Source organism: Vanacampus margaritifer, chromosome 5 (genome assembly GCF_051991255.1).
Source record: "Vanacampus margaritifer isolate UIUO_Vmar chromosome 5, RoL_Vmar_1.0, whole genome shotgun sequence".
NCBI classification, from domain to species: domain Eukaryota; kingdom Metazoa; phylum Chordata; class Actinopteri; order Syngnathiformes; family Syngnathidae; genus Vanacampus; species Vanacampus margaritifer.
Genome location: NC_135436.1, coordinates 25862460 through 25883400, shown reverse-complemented (window position 1 = coordinate 25883400; position 20941 = coordinate 25862460). Strand labels below are relative to the sequence as shown.

The following is a 20941-nucleotide window of genomic DNA, read 5'->3' as shown; positions in this document are numbered from 1 at the left end:
GCCGGGGAGGGTCCCTGGTGGCTAGCTAACAATAGGCCGGGAGAGGCGGCTGGGCTCGGCTTGGGGGAGCAGGACGAAGCAGCCCTGGTGGTGGAGACACTTTAGCGGCCACCTCACACAGCGTGGCCCCGTGTTGGATCCGTACCATTCCTATTCCTATTCCACTCCCCGTGGATTTTGACGAGACAGCAGACGAAAGGTGAGCTTCGTTTCTCTACTTTTTCATTCAACTTGTGATCAGTGTTCGAACGAGGTGAGGTGTGGCGGACCAGAAGCACAAGAAGGGTTAAAAACACATATCACATGGACCATATCTTTTAGTTTCGTTTTATTTATTGTTTTTCTCTTACTGTTCTCATTTTTTATACAAGTGAACTGTGCTTGATATGGTCATATCAACTCCAATTAGAACAAAAAAAATGCTGTGGTCAAATTGGCTGTTAATTGAAGTGTTGTGGTCACGTTGTGTTCATTAAATAAATAAAAAGATGACAAAGTGTCCTGTGAACACGCGCTGAAGTTTAATTTGGCACCGCAGATACCTCAGCAAGGGCACAGAAAAGTGATAAATGGCATTGTTGTTTTAAATAAGTGTAAATGCAATTGGGATCAGATCCAGATTCATCTTTGTTTAATGTGGCGAGACAGATGAATAGATACTTAGTTAGACAGGCAGACAGACTGACTAATGGGTGGACAGACTGACAAATGTGTGGATGGATCATTGGGTTGAGATAACTATAAGAAATAACTGATAGATAGATAAATAGATAGATACGAGACAGGCGTACTATAGGCTAACGAGATAAATCGATACATAGAGATAGGGATGGATGATAGGTAGAATCAATAAATGTATTTGCAATATTAGATTAGTGTAAACTGTAAATGATGCAATCCGGATCACATTTTCGGATTCATTATGACAGTATGCACATGTCGAATTTAATTGATTTAGTGATTTAAAAAAAAAAAAACTTTGTCAATACTTATAATGGTGTGACTAGTGTGTGGATTCCCATGGCGGGAATAACACCAGGTTGACTTTAATCATAAACTCGACAGGAAGTTGCACATAAACAAGTAGATTAATAAAGATGCTCTTCCTTGGCGGATATAACAAGTTGCCGCTTTAATCTGGAGTGATTCAGTGGGTGTCTGCGGTGCTCTTGGAGGAGCTGATTAATGGCGGAGAACGTTCCCAGATGGTCACGAGACTCTGATGTTTCCGCACGCCTCAGCACAAAGTGCCCAGTCACTCATTTACATAATCGATCAATCGATGGATAAGTTAATGAAGCAATGAGTGAAAGAATGCAACTGTGGTGACTTGTCTCTTCTTCTTGGATGGAGACAAATTTGTTAGTAAAACTATATCTTGGCTTGTCTTGTACTTTGCAATGGCAACAGAATGACCTAATTGTTTCTTCTTCTGTGTTTTAGTGTCTAATGTCAATATTTTTGTTGGGCTGGGTGCCTTAAAATAAAATCTCAGGTTAAATGACATGGACATGTTTGTTTACAAATCAGAAAAACCTCCATTTTTGCCACCCGGAAGAATTTGTGACATCATTGTGAATTGTTGTTAATATGGATGAATTAAACCCAGCCCAATGTTATCTTAGATGCTGGGTGTGTTGCTCCTCAGGCTTTTGCAAGCTCTTTTCCGGCTCTTGTGTGTCTGACGTGTGCAGTGGAGCAACGCTAACTTCGTCATCTATAAATACTCCCATCACACAGGAAGTCTCTCCTGCTCTCGTTGCTGAAAAGAATTTAAAACGACGTTTAGGACCTCCAGCAAAAGCAAGAAGCCACTGAGTGTTTCCGTGAGAATTTAGGTTAACGTCAAAAAAGACAAACAGTAGCTGTCTTCTTCAGTCTTCACGCAGTTTAAAATTCTCTTTACTGCCACCTGCAGTACTGGAGTGGAATAGGATTGATCAGAGAAATCTACCATGGTGTACATGTTCTAGTAGTAATAGTAGATTTCAAGCTGCAAAGTTGGCGACACAGAGGTATGACAAAAGATCCTGTAGCAAAGCAGGAAAGTCTATCGGTCAGTCACTTAGCTAGTCACTTGATTAGTCTTTCAATTAATTGGTCTATTAGCCTGCTATTTAATCAGTCGGCTAGTTAGTTCAGTCAGGTACTTGGCTGGTAGGTTAGCCAGTTAATTAGTTATTAAGTTATTTGGTCAATTGGTTAGTCTGTTAGTCAGTTGGTTAATTAGTGTCAGTCAGTAAGTTGGCCAGCCGTTGGGTCAGTTAGCCAGTTGAGTAGGTTGTCAGTCTGTTTGTCCCAGTTGGTAAGTCAGTTGGTTAGTTATTCAACTAGACTGTCAGTCAGTTAACTTTTAGTCACTTGATCAGTCATTCATTCAGTCAGTTATTCTTTTAGTCATTTGGTTAGTTTGTCAGTTAATTGGCCTGTAGTACTAGTCAGTCAGTTGGTTAGTCAGTCAGTATTTTGGTCTGGTAGTTAGTGTCAATTATTATGCTAGTCAGCTACTTAGCCATTAGGTCAGTCAGTTGGTCAGGTAATCAAGCAGTCATAGTATGTTAGTCAGTTATCCAGTTAGTCAGTTGGCAGCAAGATAGGTAGACTGTCAATTAGTAACTTTAGTGTTACTGTCTTGACCTACTTCCTTTTTTTTCTTTTCTTACTTTGACACATTCTGAAGCCCCGCCACCCCAAACCAAAGGGGACATGCGATTTATTCACACCTCAGTAGCAAACGACGCCGACACGCCACACCTTTTACGTGCCCTCCATGTGCACTCTAACACACGCACACACACAGACACACGCACTGGCACACATACATACAGTACACTTTTACACTTCATAAATTTTCTTGAATAAATACGTGTGCGTGCATGTGCGTGTGTCTCCATTGATTAGCATGCGGTATGATTAGCAAAAGCTTCAGATGAGCCGACTGTCACTGAGACTTTCAATGTGTGTGTACTAGTATTTAACATAAGTGATCAAGACACACAGACACACACACTTGTACACGAAAAGTAGATTCACAGGTGGCGAAATGTAGCATTAGCCTGCTGTAATGAGAGCTTAGCGGCGGCTAAATCTCGGCTGTGTGTGTGTGTGGTGATTTGTGTGTGTTTATTGTGTCTGCGAGGTGTGAACCTGTGCACAGCTGTCAGCCTTCTGTTCATGTTTGTGTTTTTCTTAGAGTTGAAAGTGCGTCACTGCTGATGTGCACTGCTTACACTAACAACATGGCTGAGAGCAGAGAGGACAGTCGGGTGTGACAACTTGGCCCTAAAAATAAATCAGCGAAAATAGTCAAAATTTGACAAATTTGATAAGGTCCTAGTATAATAGTTATTTTTAAAAAATCTATATGTTTAAGTCTGAGCAAGTTTAGTACAGAGCATTTTCAAATGAACGAAATGGGACAAAATTTCGGCAAAAAAAAAAAAAAAAAATTCTCAACCAAATACAAACAAACAATCAAATAGCTCTATGTCCAAGTAAAATTCCATTGAATTTTGATGTTGTTTATGTTCACCTTCTAACAAGCTAGACCCCGCCCATCATGCACTGGGGTGGCCTCCATTATTGATGAGGTTGCCATGGTAACCACCCGACAGCTGCGTGTGTGTGTGTAATAATGAATGTAAGCGAGTCTTTAAAAAGCGTAACAATGTGTTAAAAGGATGGAGAGAGGGGCCCGTGAGGTTCAGCAACACAGAACAAGTGCGAGCGAGAGGTTTCAATCAGCGTCACTTTTTTGCTTTTGTATCATCACTTACTTTTTTTCTTTTTTTTTTTACCTTTGTCCTTTTGTGTGTTTTTCACACTTGCCATTGTTGTTTCTATACTAATGCACTTCATTTGTTCCTTCACGCTGTCATTCATTCGTTCACTCACTCGCATGATAAATAGCAGACTGACTGCATTGAAGTGGCAGAAATAATAATGTATGTTTGTTGTATTTACAAATACAGAAAATTCAAAGAATATTTGAATGTGAGTATTGTTATATTATCTGTTTACATTTGTGTTTGTGTTTAAAAAAAATCCATAAATTTTAAAACGCTCATTGTTACCCAATTAAAATGTCAAATTGTTGTTTGTCAATGATGCTTAGCATTGTTTGTTAACAATAAGATAAGAGAACCGGACAGTTAAGTACTGTTAAGAAAAAACACACTAAGTTTTAACTTTGATAGCAAATGTCAAAGGGATGATTGAATGTTACAATCCAACATCATCCTCCAAGAACCAGGAAGTAGCCCGATGACTAAAACACAAACAAGACACTACATCTTGAATGTTACACTTCAGAAAGCAGAGGTGCGCTTGCTATGCTATTATCAGGAGTGTTGTTAGAGTGAACTGGAGCATAAATGTGATTTTAGTTGAGTGTGACAGCGAGCCACAATCACAGTCCATCAGCATGTCGCCTCTTCTCCTCTATGGCGTCTTACAAACTCTCTCACCTTGGTGAACACCTTGCGCTAAATTCTACTAACCAAAGCTAACCTCTACTAGCTTCAAATGATTCGTTTCTGCTGTTCTTGGCCACTAGCTTCTACTTTTGGCTACTCTCTGCTTTTTTTCTGTAATTGGTGGCTACTTGCTTTTATTACTTAATTTCTGCTAGTCTTTGCTTACTAGCTTTTATTCTTGGCTGCTAATGACTGACTACTACTTTATACTGTATCTAGCGACAAGCTTCTCTTCTTGGCCGCTTCAAGTTGATACTAGTGTCCGCTCACTTTTCTTGGGACAATACTACTTGTTTTTCTTGCTAATCTGGGCTACTAGTGTCTACTTTTTGCTGATGCTAGCAACTACTAGCTTTTGCTCGTTTATTACTTTTTCTTTTCTTTTCTTTTTTACTATTAGTGACAACAAGTTTGTATTCTTTGCTGCTATTAGCAACTACTAGCATGTACGTGTTACTGTTCTTGGGTACTAGAATCTGCTTTTGGCTGCTACTTGTTAGTAGCTTTAATTTGTTGGTTTTATGACTTATTTCTGATAGTCTTGGATATTAGTGACTTCTAGCTTCTTGTTGCTATTACATGCTATTTTTTTCTGCTAATCTTGGCTTCTATGTTATGCTCTTGGCCTTTCTGAGCCCGCTACTGAAACCTACTAGCCTCTATTCGTTGCTATTAGCAGTTCATCAATGTTAGCTTGCTTGCAGATAACACTAGTGGTGGCTTCTAGCTCAGATTTGTTTCTACTACTTCTTGCTACTAGCTTCGACTTATGGCCTCAATGGCAACTTCTAACTTTGTTTTGCTATTATTTGTTATTTTCTGTCATTTTATTTCCCGTAACAGCTACATTTGTCCTCTAAAGCAACCACTTTATTTACATGTTCCCATTAATTATTATTATTATTTTTTTGCCACTAGCTTCTACTTATGGCCTTGATAGCAACTGTAGCATTTACTTGTTTCCGTGACTTGTTACTTTGTGCTACTTTTTTGGTAGTAACTTCTACTTTTGGTTTCTATTGCGGGTACTAACTTTTAAACTCTTTCCAAGCTGACTGTCAAACAACATTTCCAGCATTAGCAACTGCTAGCTTCCTAGCTCCTCAGCCAGGAGGCCTGTTTTTGGGCAGCACTTACAGTGAGTGTATAAGTATATCATTCACACTTGGAGTATATTAATATTGACATATTGTGTGTAATGTTGACTTATGAATGATGTTGTTCCATCTGGGCGTGTCTGTCAAATAATAAACCTGATGTGAAACAGACACAGTGGTATTATATGACATTATATTCTAATGATGTCATACTTTTTCATTTTTAACTGAACACACACACACACATGCATGCACACAGACACATGTGCGCGCGCGCACACACACACACACACACACACACTCATGCAGTTACATTCAGCCATCTGTCATGCACCCCCATCTATATTGCATTTAGGGACCAGCTGAGACTACAGTGTGTGATATGTTAAGTACATGGGTGTGACGTTAAGTGTGCCTGTTTGAGATTTTTCTCCTTTTTATTTATGTGGTAGTTTTATTGACGTGTTAGTTTTTACTCCTAACTTGCAACTTCCTCATTGTTTTATTGCATAGCCTTGATGACCTGTCACACGTACATACAGAGGTTGTGGTTGCCTTGGCAACGTTGTTGTTGTTGGGCGTAGCGTCGTGCATCCTCTCAGACGATGAGCTCTTCTTGGCTGTGACTCCGCGATGCCTCCTTCCAGGAAGCTGTCACACAAACACACACACACACACATACACACACATACACACGGGTGTGTGTGTGTGTGTGTGTGTCACAGTGATGAAGACTTTGGTTTCTTGGGCCATTTCACTTGATGGCCCATTTCTTTTTCTTCTTGTGCCCTCTTTGGAAAATCCAGCTCCTGAAGCCAGTTTGACTTAGCAACACAAAGTTTGGTAGACATGTCTATCATGAGTAGATTCATTAAAAATAAAAAGTCTCAGGAGGCCATGCCTTTAAAGAGTAGTAGTCAGAAATTTTAGTTTCTTTGAATCTTTTGAAAATTCTGTCCCTGAAGCCAGTTTGACTTAGCAACACAAAGTTTGGTAGACATGTCGATCATGAGTAGCGTCACAAAAATATCTCAAGAAGCCATTCATTGAAAGTCAGGAATTTTGGTTTAAAAATATATATATTTTTAGTATTTTTGATCATTTCTAGTTGTCCTTGTCTTTTGAAATTTTAGCCTCTCATGACAGTTTGACCTAACATGAAATATCGGAGTCATATATATAATGATGAGTACCTTAGACCTACAAAAAAGTCATGCCCAAACACACACGAGGTAAACCATTTTGGTTTGTAGCGGTCATTTCCAGGTACAGCATAGTGGCAAAATTTGATAAATTAACTAATTTGCTCCCCAAAACGTATAAAAACGTTCTATTTTAAGTATTGCCATGGTACCAAAAACGTATTTATACGTTTTTTTTAAATAAAAAAAAAACTTTATTTTTTTTATTTTTAATATGCTATACAGAAAGTTTCGATGCAGCCTTTGGCCAGAAGAGTTCACTTAAAGCAATGGTAGTTATTACAAAAAACGGCAGTCAGCAGGTGGCAGCAGAGCATTAATGATCAACCAGGGCCATGCTGCAAAAAAGCTATTTTCCCCAGTGTTTTAAACAGATTTGTGAATAATGATGAAACTTAGCTAAATTCTACTGATAATTGCTGCAAAACGGAAACGGATAGTAGCATATTTTTTTCCTGATGAAAAAAAGAGACTCTAATCTTTCTTTTGGTAGGTTCCATGTTTTTATGGCAATAGAACACAATATTCTGTGGACCTTGCAAAATCAGTCAAAATCTAGTAAGTGAAGGGGGTTGCTTTAGTGAAAATGGCTGGGAGTCAATGAGGTAAGTACTAAATTCAACCAAATGTTTTCCGTGTGACAAATGTCCCACAAGTGAGGAGACTCATCGGCGCCCCCCACTGGCTCAATAGCAAGCCATAGCTCCATCTTGGTTCTTCATTTGATTTCAAACTCTGTCTACTGACATGGCCTCAGGTTTACCAGCAGGAGAACAAGTACAGCTTTGTGAAGACGAACAAGTAGGTGTGGTCCTTACCAACATTATACAACACAAAGACACACACACACACACAGAAGCTCGCAGGGAGGTGCAGATGGAGTGTCTCATTTCAGACGCTGCCGTCAGGTGCACACGAACACAGTATCATGTGCCGTTTCCTCCAAAAAGACAATATGACAGTTTGTGTGTCCCAGACAACAATCAAGTGACACTTCTGCAGTGTGCGTTTTACCTTTGAACTTTGCACACACACGGACATAGTCGTCCTGGCGGTTAATTTCAAAGTACATTAGCAATAAAATCTTGTTGACTGGCGAACGGCTCATTGATGACCTCACCTACCGGCGAGTTTTTCGGTTGGAAAAAGGTCAGTGTATTTTGCAATGTTATGTCCTCACATGTTCTGACTTTTGTGAATATTTTTTAAGTTTGAATGGTTTGAGTGGAGAAAGCAGGGGTGGTAAGCACGTCAAGATGTTGCAAAGACTGTATTGCGGCTGGCGGATAGATATTCCCGATCGACCATGAGTACAGACGGTTCGCTGTACGTACGGTCGTGCGTGTGATGGAATAGTGACAGTAGTAACACGACTCAACTGTATCATGTTACATTCTATTGTGGCACTTCCTATAAGAGCTCAGACCAAATACACTATCTTTACACCCGTGTTTGTGTGTGTGTTCAAGACCAACAAACAACACAGAGATAGCCACTTCCTCGCAAACGGCAAACGTTTGAACGTCTTGACAAGTGTCAACAAAGTGAGCTTTGTGTGCGTGTGTGACTTTCTGTAACTCTTCCAGTCTCTCTGTAAATTTCAGGAAGAATCAATATGAGCAAAGTTCAAAAGTGTTTTATTTAATGTGTCACTTGATTGTTGTCTGAGACACGCAACTGTCATATTTTCTCTTTGGGGGGAAACTCCACGTGACACTATATCATTATGTGTGCGTTTGTTTGTGTGTCATTTGACTCACATGGTGACATCAGTGTGTGACATCACACATGGGTTGTGTAAAAAGATGTCCGAGGTGCTCGTGCTATACACTTGTGGTTTGTTTCTTGTGGTGGTTGTGTCTCCTCTCAGGTGAGATATTCATTTTCTATTTTATTGGTGTATTTATGTTTAAAATAAAAACACCTCTTTATCTTTTCACCCTCATGCTTTGTATGATTTTACTTTCCGCTTGTTTGTGGCCATTTTCGGATACAAACAAGTAAAAACGCAGAGTGAATCTCTACTTCTTAAAATCCAAATTTAATCATTCATTTGCTCCATTGAAATGCAGTAACGCATTAAATCCCTTTTTGGAAAAATAAGAATATTACATGACATTACTCCATTGCCCAAAAATAGATTAAAAATATATATATACAATTTTCCATTGTTGAGTCTAGAATACAACCGAATTTCCACGGTATAATTGTATGATTCCATCCAGTGAATGTGAATAACAAGGAAATAAAAAAAATAATACTGCATGAATTTTAATTAGCCAAATGTTGCTATGATGAAGCAAAAATGTTTATATCAAATGTTGTTATTTAGTGCAAAAGTAATGTCTGTATTGTGTGTATGTGGGGTAACAAGTTGAATCCAGATTGGATGCAGATTGCACAGCAGTGTAAATGTGTTTAACACATAAACTTCCATGGATCCTCCTTTTGGCTTTTAAGACAAACTTTTCAGTTATGTGTGAAAATTATTTTTAATTTAGTCTGCAAAATTTTGCTTACTTTTTTAAGAGCAAAGTTTTGTGCGTAACTTGCTGTGATGCAGAAAACTACTCTACTTTAAGTTTGAAAATGTACTTTATTTGATTTTGTGTAATCAGTGACTAGTTGTTTTGTTTTTGTGGAAATATACTTGTTAACAAAAAAAAAGGGCTTTAGTTGAGCATGGAAAAATTAAGTTTAGTGTGAAGTGATACTCAAGTTGAATGTGGAAAATTGTTTTTATGTATTTAATGAATGTAAAGGTTGCTAACTGTGAAATGATTGCTGCACTTTCATGTGGAAAAATTACTTGAGTGAAAAGTAGTAGTAATTTACTATTGTTTATAAATGACTTTATTGTGCAGGCTGTTAATTCGTAATGATGTTGTGCAGGCAGTAACAGAAAATGTGCGACAACGGGGAGGTGGAGGACAAGCCTCCAGCCCCGCCCATGAGGAACACCAGCACCATGATTGGCTCGTGCGGCAAAGACCCCGCCCCCGCCAATCACGGCTCCAAACCCCTGCCCCCCAACCCCGAGGACAAGAAGAAGAAAGACCGATCTATTCGCTTCATCTTGACAGGCGGCGGTGACAAGAGTGAGTTTAATTATTTATTTATTTTTAAACCTTTTATACAGAGAGGCCACAAAATCACATTGTACCTTTCACACAGACACCACAATGTGTGTAATGTGAAAGGGCTTTATAATTTCTACTTAGGTGTTAGTTTGTTCAAAAAAAAATCATGGGAGGAGGAGCATGAAGAAAAAAAAATCACATTAAATCGCAATACTGAGGGGGGATTAGATTTTTTCAAAATTGTTTACTTTACTAAATACCGCAATTACCTACATACCTAATATAATTTCCATACATAACTACCAAACGACCTACTAGCTAACTAACTAGCTATATCACCACCATTACTATATACCTCCCTGCGATAACTACCTATTTACCATAACTACCTACCTGCCTACTTACAAACACTTCCGATTGGCTAAAATGGCCTCCCAATTATGGACTATAGCGCCCCCTGTTAATCTGGCATGCACATGCATGGGAATTATTATTATTATTATTTTTTTGTATCGTTAACCATCATAGAACCAATGTTTGTGTTTCAGCGTACAAAAAGAAAGAGCGGCCTGAGATTTCTTTGCCGTCTGATTTCGAACACACCATCCATGTCGGATTTGACGCCGTCACGGGGGAATTTACTGTAAGTGTGTGTATAAAAGTGTGTTGGTCTCACACCACTGAACTTTTTTTTTGCTTTGAATAATCCCATCAGACAAAGGGGCCTTGTTTAGTTTCAATCTTGATCTGCCTCACTGAGCTCTTTTAGCTGCTGCGTGAGTGTGTGCGCGCGTCTGAGTCTGTGTGTGTGTGTGTGTCTGTGTGTATTTTTGTAGTCAAGTCACTCCGGTTGAATTGTTTTAGCAGGGAAGAAGTGAAGTGTAAACTTTGATGTGCTGACCCAGTCTGAGAGCAAGTTTGTGTAACCCATTTATGTGATGACAAATAGGGCATCTTCTATGGTGTGTGTGCGTGCGTGTGTGTAGGGCATGCCCGAGCAATGGGCCCGCCTCCTGCAGACGTCCAACATCACCAAACTGGAGCAGAAGAAGAATCCTCAGGTAAATATACCTGGCATAACTAGAGGCCTGCTATCTATCAATAACAGCCCACCGACCTGTGATTACCTAACATAACTACCTACAGGTACCTGCCGTAACTACCTGCCTACCTACTGACTGTAATTTTCGTCACAAGAGTCAAAAAATACTTCATGAAGGAGAAAAAACAAATAGCTTCGGAGTATAAGTAAACCAAAATGTACTTAATTACCTACCTGCCTATCATAACTAAAGAGCTAGTTACCATAACTACTGACAGTAACTACCTACACTAGCTACCTACCCACCCTGACTACCATGCCTGCCTTGTTCTTCCAGGCTGTGTTGGATGTTCTCAAGTTCTACGACTCCAAGGAGACCAGCAACAGCCAGAAATACATGAGCTTCACAGGTACGCAATTACGCACGCATGCGCACACACTCAAGCAACCTGACCTAATCTATTTGTTTTCACACAGACAAAAGTGCAGACGCCTTCGCATCGTCCACCACAGCGGTAAGATAACGTGATCATCAAGCAAATGCGTCGTCTTTATCTCCCGTTGCATGTATTAGTTTTTATTGATGTGTTGATGGTGTGCTGACAAGGTGACAATGAAGACGAGGACAAAAAGTGATGAGAAGCTGTTTGTTGCTTTTCCCTGCAACGTGAATCAGCACATTTGATCTCCTTGCATATGCAGCTTGGACGCAAGCCCAGCAAGCATTCAAGCATCCTAATACAATTGTGTCCTTGCATCGTAGTCTTTTAACATCCTTGCATCCTCAATTTGTAAAAAAAAAAAATAATAAAATCCTGCCGATTATTCCATCAAATAATCAATTAAAAAATTATTATTTTGTTAATCCACAAATTTTGGACATGAGTTGAATTGATAGGATATAAGTACTCATAAGTTATCTTCAATACATAGCCATTATTAAACACCAGCAAAATTAGCCTATGCTAACAGGTTAGAAATCGCGATTAGCATTAGCGCGCTAGCGATTACCACTTAAGGTAAACAAACACTAACTAACATTACACACGTAATAGTGTCTTAAAAGTCAGTCGGATACTCAATATTGATCAATCAATCAATCACTATATATTATTCCATTAGCAAACAAAGGTAGCTATCTGTTAGCCGCATGAGGGCAATAACTTCCTGTTCCTGTCTTCTTCTGGGCACGTTTAGTGCATGACTTCCCTCTACTGGTAAAATTATGAACACCTAAAACCTGAGTGAGAGGTTATATTTTTGAATATTTACAGCTCAAGTTCTTTTTAGAACGTTCAGAAATTACTTTCCTGTGTTTTGGGAAGCTCGATGCGCTGTATTGTCTTTAATAAAAACCCACTAAGTACAAAGTCAGTGAGCTTTTTCCAGCAGACAAATAACATCTGCCATTCGGCCACTAGATGGTGCACTAACAAATGAAATAACAGGAGTCATTTCAGTACTACGTGCAGAAAATTTCAATCTATTTTTAAAGTCGACTTATCTGACTTGGTCGACTTTTTCCCCCAATCTACTTGTGTTCTAGTATTCTTGTAAACTAGTCTCCTTGTGTTCTAGTACACGGATGCGTTTGATGAGAGTGTTGAAGAGTAAAAGTAACATGACGAAGAAAACATTCAGTCAGTGGCAGGGAGAGAAAAGTGTGTCTTAGAATAGGATGACCAACAGGAAGTGATGTCACTGATGCTTGCATGTCTGCGTTTGTCTCAGAACTCTAAGAGCATCTCGGAGACGCCTGCCATCGCTACCGTGTCAGAAGATGAAGACGAGGATGAAGCCGAGCCGCCGCCCATCATCGCCCCACGGCCGGAACACACCAAATCGGTAAGAGGACACGCACACAAAAGAAGAGAAACACAAAAAATAAAATAACTTTTTGATAAAAAAAAAAAAAAACTTTAAAACTGCATAGAAATACAAGTTACATACACAAACACACACAAACTGATGTGCAAATACCTATTGAAAACAAAAATACAAACACACTGACACAAAAACACCACACACACACACACAAATTACACAATATTAGGCAATGACTAATAACAAATGACCCTACAAGCGCGCGCACGCACATAGTTGCTCTCAGACACGTTGGCGGTTGACAGGCTGCTGCTATGGTACCCTCCAGCGTCTCCATGGCGATGACTTTATTGGACCTGATTGGAACACACACACATTCATTAAAGCTTTTAGACAAACTTTCACTAATGATTTACATTGTGGGAACTTATTTCCTCACCACGTGACTGTTGGTCAGAATCAACAGCACGACACATACACACAAAAAGAAACACACAAAAGCAAATGCATAACAACGCTCTGCAATGACACCAAAACATTTAAACACGCAAACACACACATATTGTCATTTAAAAATATAATAAGATAAATATTGAAATGATTGTTGTCAGATTTACACCCGCTCCGTGATCGAGCCCCTGCCGCCTCCTCCCACCAAAGACGCGGCCACCTCCCCCATCGTGGCGCCAACCTCCTCTACGACGTCCGCCACGGCCGTCACCCCGCCCGGCTGCCCCGCAGCGGAGGGCGCCCCACCCGGGAGCCCCCCGGGGGCCGCCCCTGCGCCTGGGCCCTCCCTGCCCCGCCCTCAGGACAAAGGACGCAAGAAGAAGATGTCTGATGAGGAGATCCTGGAAAAGCTCAGTAAGTTTCACGTGTCTTTAAAAAAAAAAAAAAAATCAATGAAATTGAAAAATTGGCCTTGAAAATATAGAAAAGAATTAAAAAAAATACATTTTTAAAAAGTGTATGCTTGTATATTTTCCTGAACTGCACATGCCTGTCCAGATGTGCTCAGGCCGCCCTCTGCTGGTAAGATGAGGATACTGTCTGTCTGCCTCTATGATTGACAGTCCAGATATCTACCCTGCACACTGTCCCCGCCCCTTTTGTCCAATCCTCTTATCTGATTGGTTGTTTTTCCAGGGTTTTATCCAAAACTTTCTTGCTGTGATGACCTAATTCACTAAGCAAATATTCTGCTTCTATATTTGTTTACTCCTATTGTATTTCTAATCTATTATTTCCATTAATAGTGTTTTTTTTCTCTTTATTTTATTTTTATTGCTCTTTTCATCTTTATTTCTGACATTTTATTGCTATCCTATTCTGGTAATATTTAGATTTTTTATGTTTTTTTTTTTTTAAACTTGTTTCTATTTAAATTCTTTCTCTGTTGTACTGCTATTTTATATTGAATACATTTCTAATGTATTTACTATTTCAATTCTCTCTCTCTCCCCCCCTCTCTCTCTCTCCATTTTGTTCTTCATGTCAGTCAGCATGCTACAGAGTGTCACAGATAAACAAGGATGATAGACACGTATCGCTGTTCTATCATCATGATTCGATCCCAATAGAGATTTTTTATTTATTTTTTACTACCTAATTAATGCCCCCAAAAAATGTGTGTGCGTGTGATGCAGGGACCATCGTGAGTGTCGGAGACCCAAAGAAGAAATACAATCGCTTTGAAAAGATTGGACAGGGGTGAGTAGATCTCTGGTGTTGTTTTCTTGACTTTTGGAAAGTCAAATTCTAGTACCAAAAGTTAATTGTCTAATTGTTTTGTGGTGCCAGCGCGTCCGGGACGGTTTACACGGCCATCGATGTTGCCACCGGACAAGAGGTCAGTTCATTTTTGTAAAAAAGGTGGAGCTAGACAGTGCTGTGTGTTGATTGGGGGGCAGAATATATGATTAAAATGTGAAGACAAATGGTAAAAGCCTGTATTCGTAAAATGGGGTAATTAGTTAGATCATTATTTGGTTATTGGTTTTGTCAGTTATTATTTTAGTTGGTTAGTTAGTTGCTAATTTGGTTAGTTTGTACATGTACAGTGGTGACTGTTATTTGTTTTTGGTTCGTTTCTGAGTTAGTTCCATTATTTTTTTCTTAATTAGTTTACCGGCTAGTTGTTTTGTTATTTTGTAAGCTAATCCACTTATTGGCTACTTAGTTTATTTGTTTAGTATAGTTGTTTGTTATTGTGTTTGTTAGTTTGATTGTTCACTGGTTGGCTAGTTGTTTACTTGGTGAGGGACTTGGTTGGGTAGTTAGTTAATTTTGTTAGGTATTCCATTAATTGGTCAATTAATTTACTTGATTACTCAGTAATTTAGTTAATTTATTACGTTGATCGTTATTTTGCCTGATTAATTAGTTTGCTAGCTAGTTAATTAGTTAGCTAGTTGGTTGTTATTTAGGTTTTCAGTTTAGTTAGTTTGATTATTTGGTTAATTATTTAGTTAATTGATTCATTAATTATGTCTTTAGTTAGTTTGATCTTTTGTGGCTGTTTTTTGGTCAGTTATTTGATTAATTGGCAATTTAGTTACATTGTTGTTTGGTTGGTATAAGGAAGTTTTGGTTTGTTTGTTCGTTAATCTAGTTAGTACACTTGTTATTCGGTTAGTTTGTTGGCTGATTGGCTGGCCATTTGGTTGGTTTATCTGTGCAGTTGGTAGTTAGGTGATCAATTCATTTGTTTGTTGGTGTTAGTTAGTTAGTTAGTTAGTTAGTTAGTTAGTTAGTTATGAGTTTATTTGCACTTGGTTCCCTCTAACTAAAAGATGACTATAATTTTAGTTGTTTCATTCCACTTATCTTGGAGCCAAATGGGTCATCATTGAGCTGTGTAAATGTTACACAAGATGCGATGATAATAATTATTAATTATACATCAGGTGGCCATCAAGCAGATGAACTTGCAACAGCAGCCCAAGAAAGAACTCATCATCAACGAGATCCTGGTCATGAGGGAAAACAAGAATCCCAATATCGTCAACTACCTGGACAGGTGAGTCACTTTTTCTTCGGCCCGACTTTTCGGTGCCACCAAACGGAACATACGTCTCATGTCATCTTCTGCAATCGGTCGCCATAGTTACCTGGTGGGTGACGAGCTGTGGGTGGTGATGGAGTACCTGGCTGGCGGCTCATTGACGGATGTCGTCACAGAAACCTGCATGGACGAAGCGCAGATTGCGGCTGTATGCAGAGAGGTAAGAAAAAAGAAGGCCAATTATAATTAATTCATGATAATTACTCGTAGTAACAGTAGCACGAGAAGATTTTGATGGCCTGTGTCGCCCCCTAGTGTCTGCAAGCGCTGGAGTTCCTCCACTCCAACCAAGTCATCCACAGAGACATCAAAAGTGACAACATCCTCCTTGGGATGGACGGATCTGTCAAGCTCAGTCAGTGGACCACTTTTCATCCATTTTTTAAATTATTATTATTATTATTATTATTATTATTACAGTATTTTGGACATTTTGAATGTATGCAAGCCATTAGGTCTGTTAGTGCATTATAGTCGTCATTATTTGGTTAGTTAGCTCATTGGTTGTTAGGATGTTAATTAGTTGGCCATTAACTTAGTTGGTCAGTTCATCATTTTGAAGTAAGTGATTTATTTATTTTTGTTTGATCATTATTTGGGTGTAATTAAACAAACTGTGGTTATTATTAGTTTCTTATTTATACCAGTAGGGGGTGCTCTGGTTCCATTTAAACAACTTTTGCAGCTTCTGATGTTCCTTTTTAAGTACACACTTGAACTTATTTATATATTTGTTGTAAATTCCCCCCCCCCCCCCTTTTTTTTTTTCTTTCAATTTTGTTTGCAGCCGACTTTGGCTTCTGCGCTCAGATCACTCCGGAGCAGAGTAAACGGAGCACCATGGTGGGCACGCCCTACTGGATGGCTCCGGAGGTGGTGACCCGCAAAGCCTACGGCCCCAAAGTGGACATTTGGTCCCTTGGCATCATGGCCATAGAGATGGTGGAGGGCGAGCCGCCGTACCTCAACGAAAACCCGCTCAGGGTAAGCGCCATTGGTTTAGTATGTTTGTTGGGCCCCAGTTTTGAGAGCCGCCAGCTTAGTTGACTGCAGACTTCTTGACGTCATCACCGGATGTTAGTGTACTATAAGTATCATTTTGCGTCCAGGCACTCTATCTGATCGCCACCAACGGGACACCGGAGCTACAGAACCCCGAGAAACTGTCGGGCACCTTCAGGGACTTCCTGAATCGATGTCTGGAGATGGACGTGGAGAAGAGAGGCTCGGCCAAGGAATTGCTGCAGGTACGGAGAGAAAAAAAACAAAAAACGGATTGATAAATTCCATGGTCGGTGACTTATCCACATGTTGGAAACTTTTGATCCGAGGTCTGTCTTTCCAAGCCGAAATAATTTTTTGGAGATGATGGCTCATTGTATGATGTTAAATTGTGGAATATTTACAATGTGTTCCAATTATTTATTTTTTTGTAAGTTCCAGTCTACCATAGTATTTATCACATTTTTTTTCTACAATTGCCTAAAGATGCCACAAGATGGCGGCAAACCGCTATTTTTGTCCAAATGACGCCCATCCACCCCCTTCAACATCATTCCTTGACACCATGACGACACAGCATTTTTCTTGTGTGCCAGAATATCACAAGATGGCAACAAAACACTACTTTTGTCTAATTGAAGCTCCACAACACACTTCAACACAGTTTCTTGACACCAAAATAGCAGCAAAGCGCTACTTTTCTCTAAATGAAGGTCCTCGTTACACTCCAAGAAATATTAAAACCCATTTACACTACTTTTGTCTAATTGAAGCTCCACAACACACTTCAACACAGTTTCTTGACACCAAAATAGCAGCAAAGCGCTACTTTTCTCTAAATGAAGGTCCTCGTTACACTTCAAGGAATATTAAAACCCATTTACACTACTTTTGTCTAATTGAAGCTCCACAACACACTTCAACACAGTTTCTTGACACCAAAATAGCAGCAAAGCACTACTTTTCTCTAAATGAAGGTCCTCGTTACACTTCAAGAAATATTAAAACCCATTTACACTACTTTTGTCTAATTGAAGCTCCACAACACACTTCAACACAGTTTCTTGACACCAAAATAGCAGCAAAGCACTACTTTTCTCTAAATGAAGGTCCTCGTTACACTTCAAGAAATATTAAAACCCATTTACACTACTTTTGTCTAATTGAAGCTCCACAACACACTTCAACACAGTTTCTTGACACCAAAATAGCAGCAAAGCGCTACTTTTCTCTAAATGAAGGTCCTCGTTACACTTCAAGGAATATTAAAACCCATTTACACTACTTTTGTCTAATTGAAGCTCCACAACACACTTCAACACAGTTTCTTGACACCAAAATAGCAGCAAAGCACTACTTTTCTCTAAATGAAGGTCCTCGTTACACTTCAAGAAATATTAAAACCCATTTACACTACTTTTGTCTAATTGAAGCTCCACAACACACTTCAACACAGTTTCTTGACACCAAAATAGCAGCAAAGCGCTACTTTTCTCTAAATGAAGGTCCTCGTTACACTTCAAGGAATATTAAAACCCATTTACACTACTTTTGTCTAATTGAAGCTCCACAACACACTTCAACACAGTTTCTTGACACCAAAATAGCAGCAAAGCACTACTTTTCTCTAAATGAAGGTCCTCGTTACACTTCAAGAAATATTAAAACCCATTTACACTACTTTTGTCTAATTGAAGCTCCACAACACACTTCAACACAGTTTCTTGACACCAAAATAGCAGCAAAGCGCTACTTTTCTCTAAATGAAGGTCCTCGTTACACTTCAAGGAATATTAAAACCCATTTACACTACTTTTGTCTAATTGAAGCTCCACAACACACTTCAACACAGTTTCTTGACACCAAAATAGCAGCAAAGCACTACTTTTCTCTAAATGAAGGTCCTCGTTACACTTCAAGAAATATTAAAACCCATTTACACTACTTTTGTCTAATTGAAGCTCCACAACACACTTCAACACAGTTTCTTGACACCAAAATAGCAGCAAAGCGCTACTTTTCTCTAAATGAAGGTCCTCGTTACACTTCAAGGAATATTAAAACCCATTTACACTACTTTTGTCTAATTGAAGCTCCACAACACACTTCAACACAGTTTCTTGACACCAAAATAGCAGCAAAGCACTACTTTTCTCTAAATGAAGGTCCTCATTACACTTCAAGAAATATTAAAACCCATTTAAAATAATTATCTGCAGTACACGCACGCGCAGGCATTAACTGTATTCGCCCTTCCTGCTCAGCACCAGTTCCTGAAGATGGCGAAACCTCTCTCCAGTCTGACTCCGCTCATCGTGGCCGCTAAGGAGGCGGCCAAGAACAACCGCTAGCTCGCGCCTGCCACTCCTCCTCCTCTTCTTCTTTCTCTTCCTCTACACTGGACTCTTAGAGGGGGCGGGGACCAAGCCAATGATGTCATTGGTCCGATCAGTGATGTCATCAGCAGAGAAGGACTCAATTCACTGTTTTCTATGTGCGTGTGCGTGTTGTCTGCTGTCAGGATGTGCATCTGTTGTTTTTATTGTATTTTTTTTTTGTATTATTGAGTGTGTGTACGTGGGGGAAAAGGTTAATGCTGGGATATCAAGTGATTGTAGCATCGATGCAGCTTAGCTTAGCATAGCTGCGTCCGTGGTCCAGTCTGCACTGTGAGTTAGAGAAGATGAAAAATAATAATAGAGATAATAATAACAAGTGCACGGGTTCTCAAACTGGGGTCCACAAGCCATAGCTTGGGGGTCTGTAAAAATAAATAACTACTTTAGCTTTGTGGCTTCGTGTCCATGTGTCCCCTGCAACGTGTCCCTGGACTCAAAAGTTTGAGAACCCCTGAGCTAGAGTGTGCAATGAAGAAATCGCGTGCGAATGCTCTTCAGCGTTGACGCAAAAGAAGGCAAATGAAGTCGTAGGACTCGTTGGCATAAAACAAGTCAAAATTTAAAGGGGACATATTATGCTCAATTGATGTATTTTTTGTCTTGTATCCAAATAGTTGTATATCTGGTGAGCCTGACATGCTGTCAAGTATGAAATTACACTTTTGCAATTTTGACTGAATCTGAAAATGCGGCGAGGTGAGCAGTGGCTTATTTGCATGAGACGACCAAAAGAAAGAAAACATATTATGTCTCCTTTAATTCATGAAAGCTAACTGGTGATTACCCATCTCAAACGGCTTCCGTCAGCGCAGTCGGTGTGAAGAATGTGCATGTTTTTCTTTACATTTTCCTTACATTTTGAAAAAAAATTCTCGGTACGATAGTAAAGTGATGACTCCTTTCAAGAACGCTTGTGTACAAATGAAGAAATAAACTGCGATGAGTCAACCTCGGATTTGGCTTCCTGCCTTGAATACAAATCACATGGCACCACATTCTCAATACTACAAATTACATTTTCCTCATATGATGTTCTTGAAGGACCCCGGAAAACATCAAACCAAAATGGCTAACTTCCTGCGTCTTTTCCAGCATGACTTATTGAGACTTTTTTTGTATTGACGTCAAGACTACTAAGAGCTCCTTTGCTGAGTCAAAATGGCTATGGGGGATTCATTTTCAAAAGTTTTGAAAGATCCCTGTAAATGGCCCAAATCATAAAAGCATAAAATAATGGAGCAGTTGCAGCAGTCATTTGGTGCAATTTGTGCGTGTGTACTGATCGGCGGTGCCTTTGTATTGCAGTGGAATACCCCCTCAATCACACACCCCCACTTTCATTGTATTATATAACATCCTCCACTGCAGAGGAAGAGCACTGCAGAGAGATGAAGAATCACACACATACGCATAAAAGACAGACTCGCTCTCGCTCTCTCTCTTTCTCTCTCTCGCTAGCTAGCTAAGCTAGGAGGGGCAAATTTGTATGGACAACAGGAAAAAAAAAAAGATGCCAGCACTTTGTGCTGCAAAAAAATGCACAATTATATTGTAATAATATGAGGAATATGCTGAATCTGCACTTCATGGTATCCCAATCAAAAATGAAGTAAAGAGAACCTCTGAATTTTAAGCCTAGCCTACAAAACATAAAAAAAAAAAAATGGCTGTTGAGAGATCTCACTTGAAAGGAAGGTGCGGTATGTATGCTTTTAATTCCCAAACCAGGCTTGATGCCCAGATTTGTAGGTAAAGA

General features: G+C 39.4%; 1 protein-coding gene across 2 annotated transcripts; it reads left to right on the top strand.

Moving 5' to 3' along the window:
- Positions 1 to 25: 25 nt before the first annotated feature.
- Positions 26 to 20133, top strand: pak1 (p21 protein (Cdc42/Rac)-activated kinase 1). Of its 2 annotated transcripts, XM_077566390.1 has the most exons (17): positions 26 to 199; positions 9667 to 9872; positions 10403 to 10497; positions 10841 to 10915; positions 11234 to 11306; positions 11374 to 11411; positions 12628 to 12741; positions 13332 to 13584; positions 13729 to 13752; positions 14367 to 14430; positions 14521 to 14569; positions 15627 to 15739; positions 15827 to 15944; positions 16040 to 16139; positions 16572 to 16768; positions 16894 to 17031; positions 19051 to 20133. In XM_077566390.1, the coding sequence occupies exons 2-17, from the start codon at positions 9680 to 9682 to the stop codon at positions 19135 to 19137; spliced, it is 1731 nt and encodes a 576-aa protein (XP_077422516.1). In that variant the 5' UTR covers positions 26 to 199; positions 9667 to 9679; the 3' UTR covers positions 19138 to 20133. The 2 variants fall into 2 exon arrangements, with proteins under 2 accessions (XP_077422516.1, XP_077422518.1); XM_077566392.1 differs by lacking the exon at positions 13729 to 13752 and having other exon boundaries at positions 27 to 199.
- Positions 20134 to 20941: the final 808 nt, after the last annotated feature.

Coding starts and splice junctions, on each gene's coding strand:
- pak1 (XM_077566390.1), top strand. CDS start 9,680: ATGTGCGACAACGGGGAGGTGGAGGACAAGCCTCCAGCCCCGCCCATG. Junction 9,873..10,402: donor GACAGGCGGCGGTGACAAGA/GTGAGTTTAATT, acceptor TTTGTGTTTCAG/CGTACAAAAAGAAAGAGCGG. Junction 16,140..16,571: donor GGACGGATCTGTCAAGCTCA/GTCAGTGGACCA, acceptor TTTTGTTTGCAG/CCGACTTTGGCTTCTGCGCT.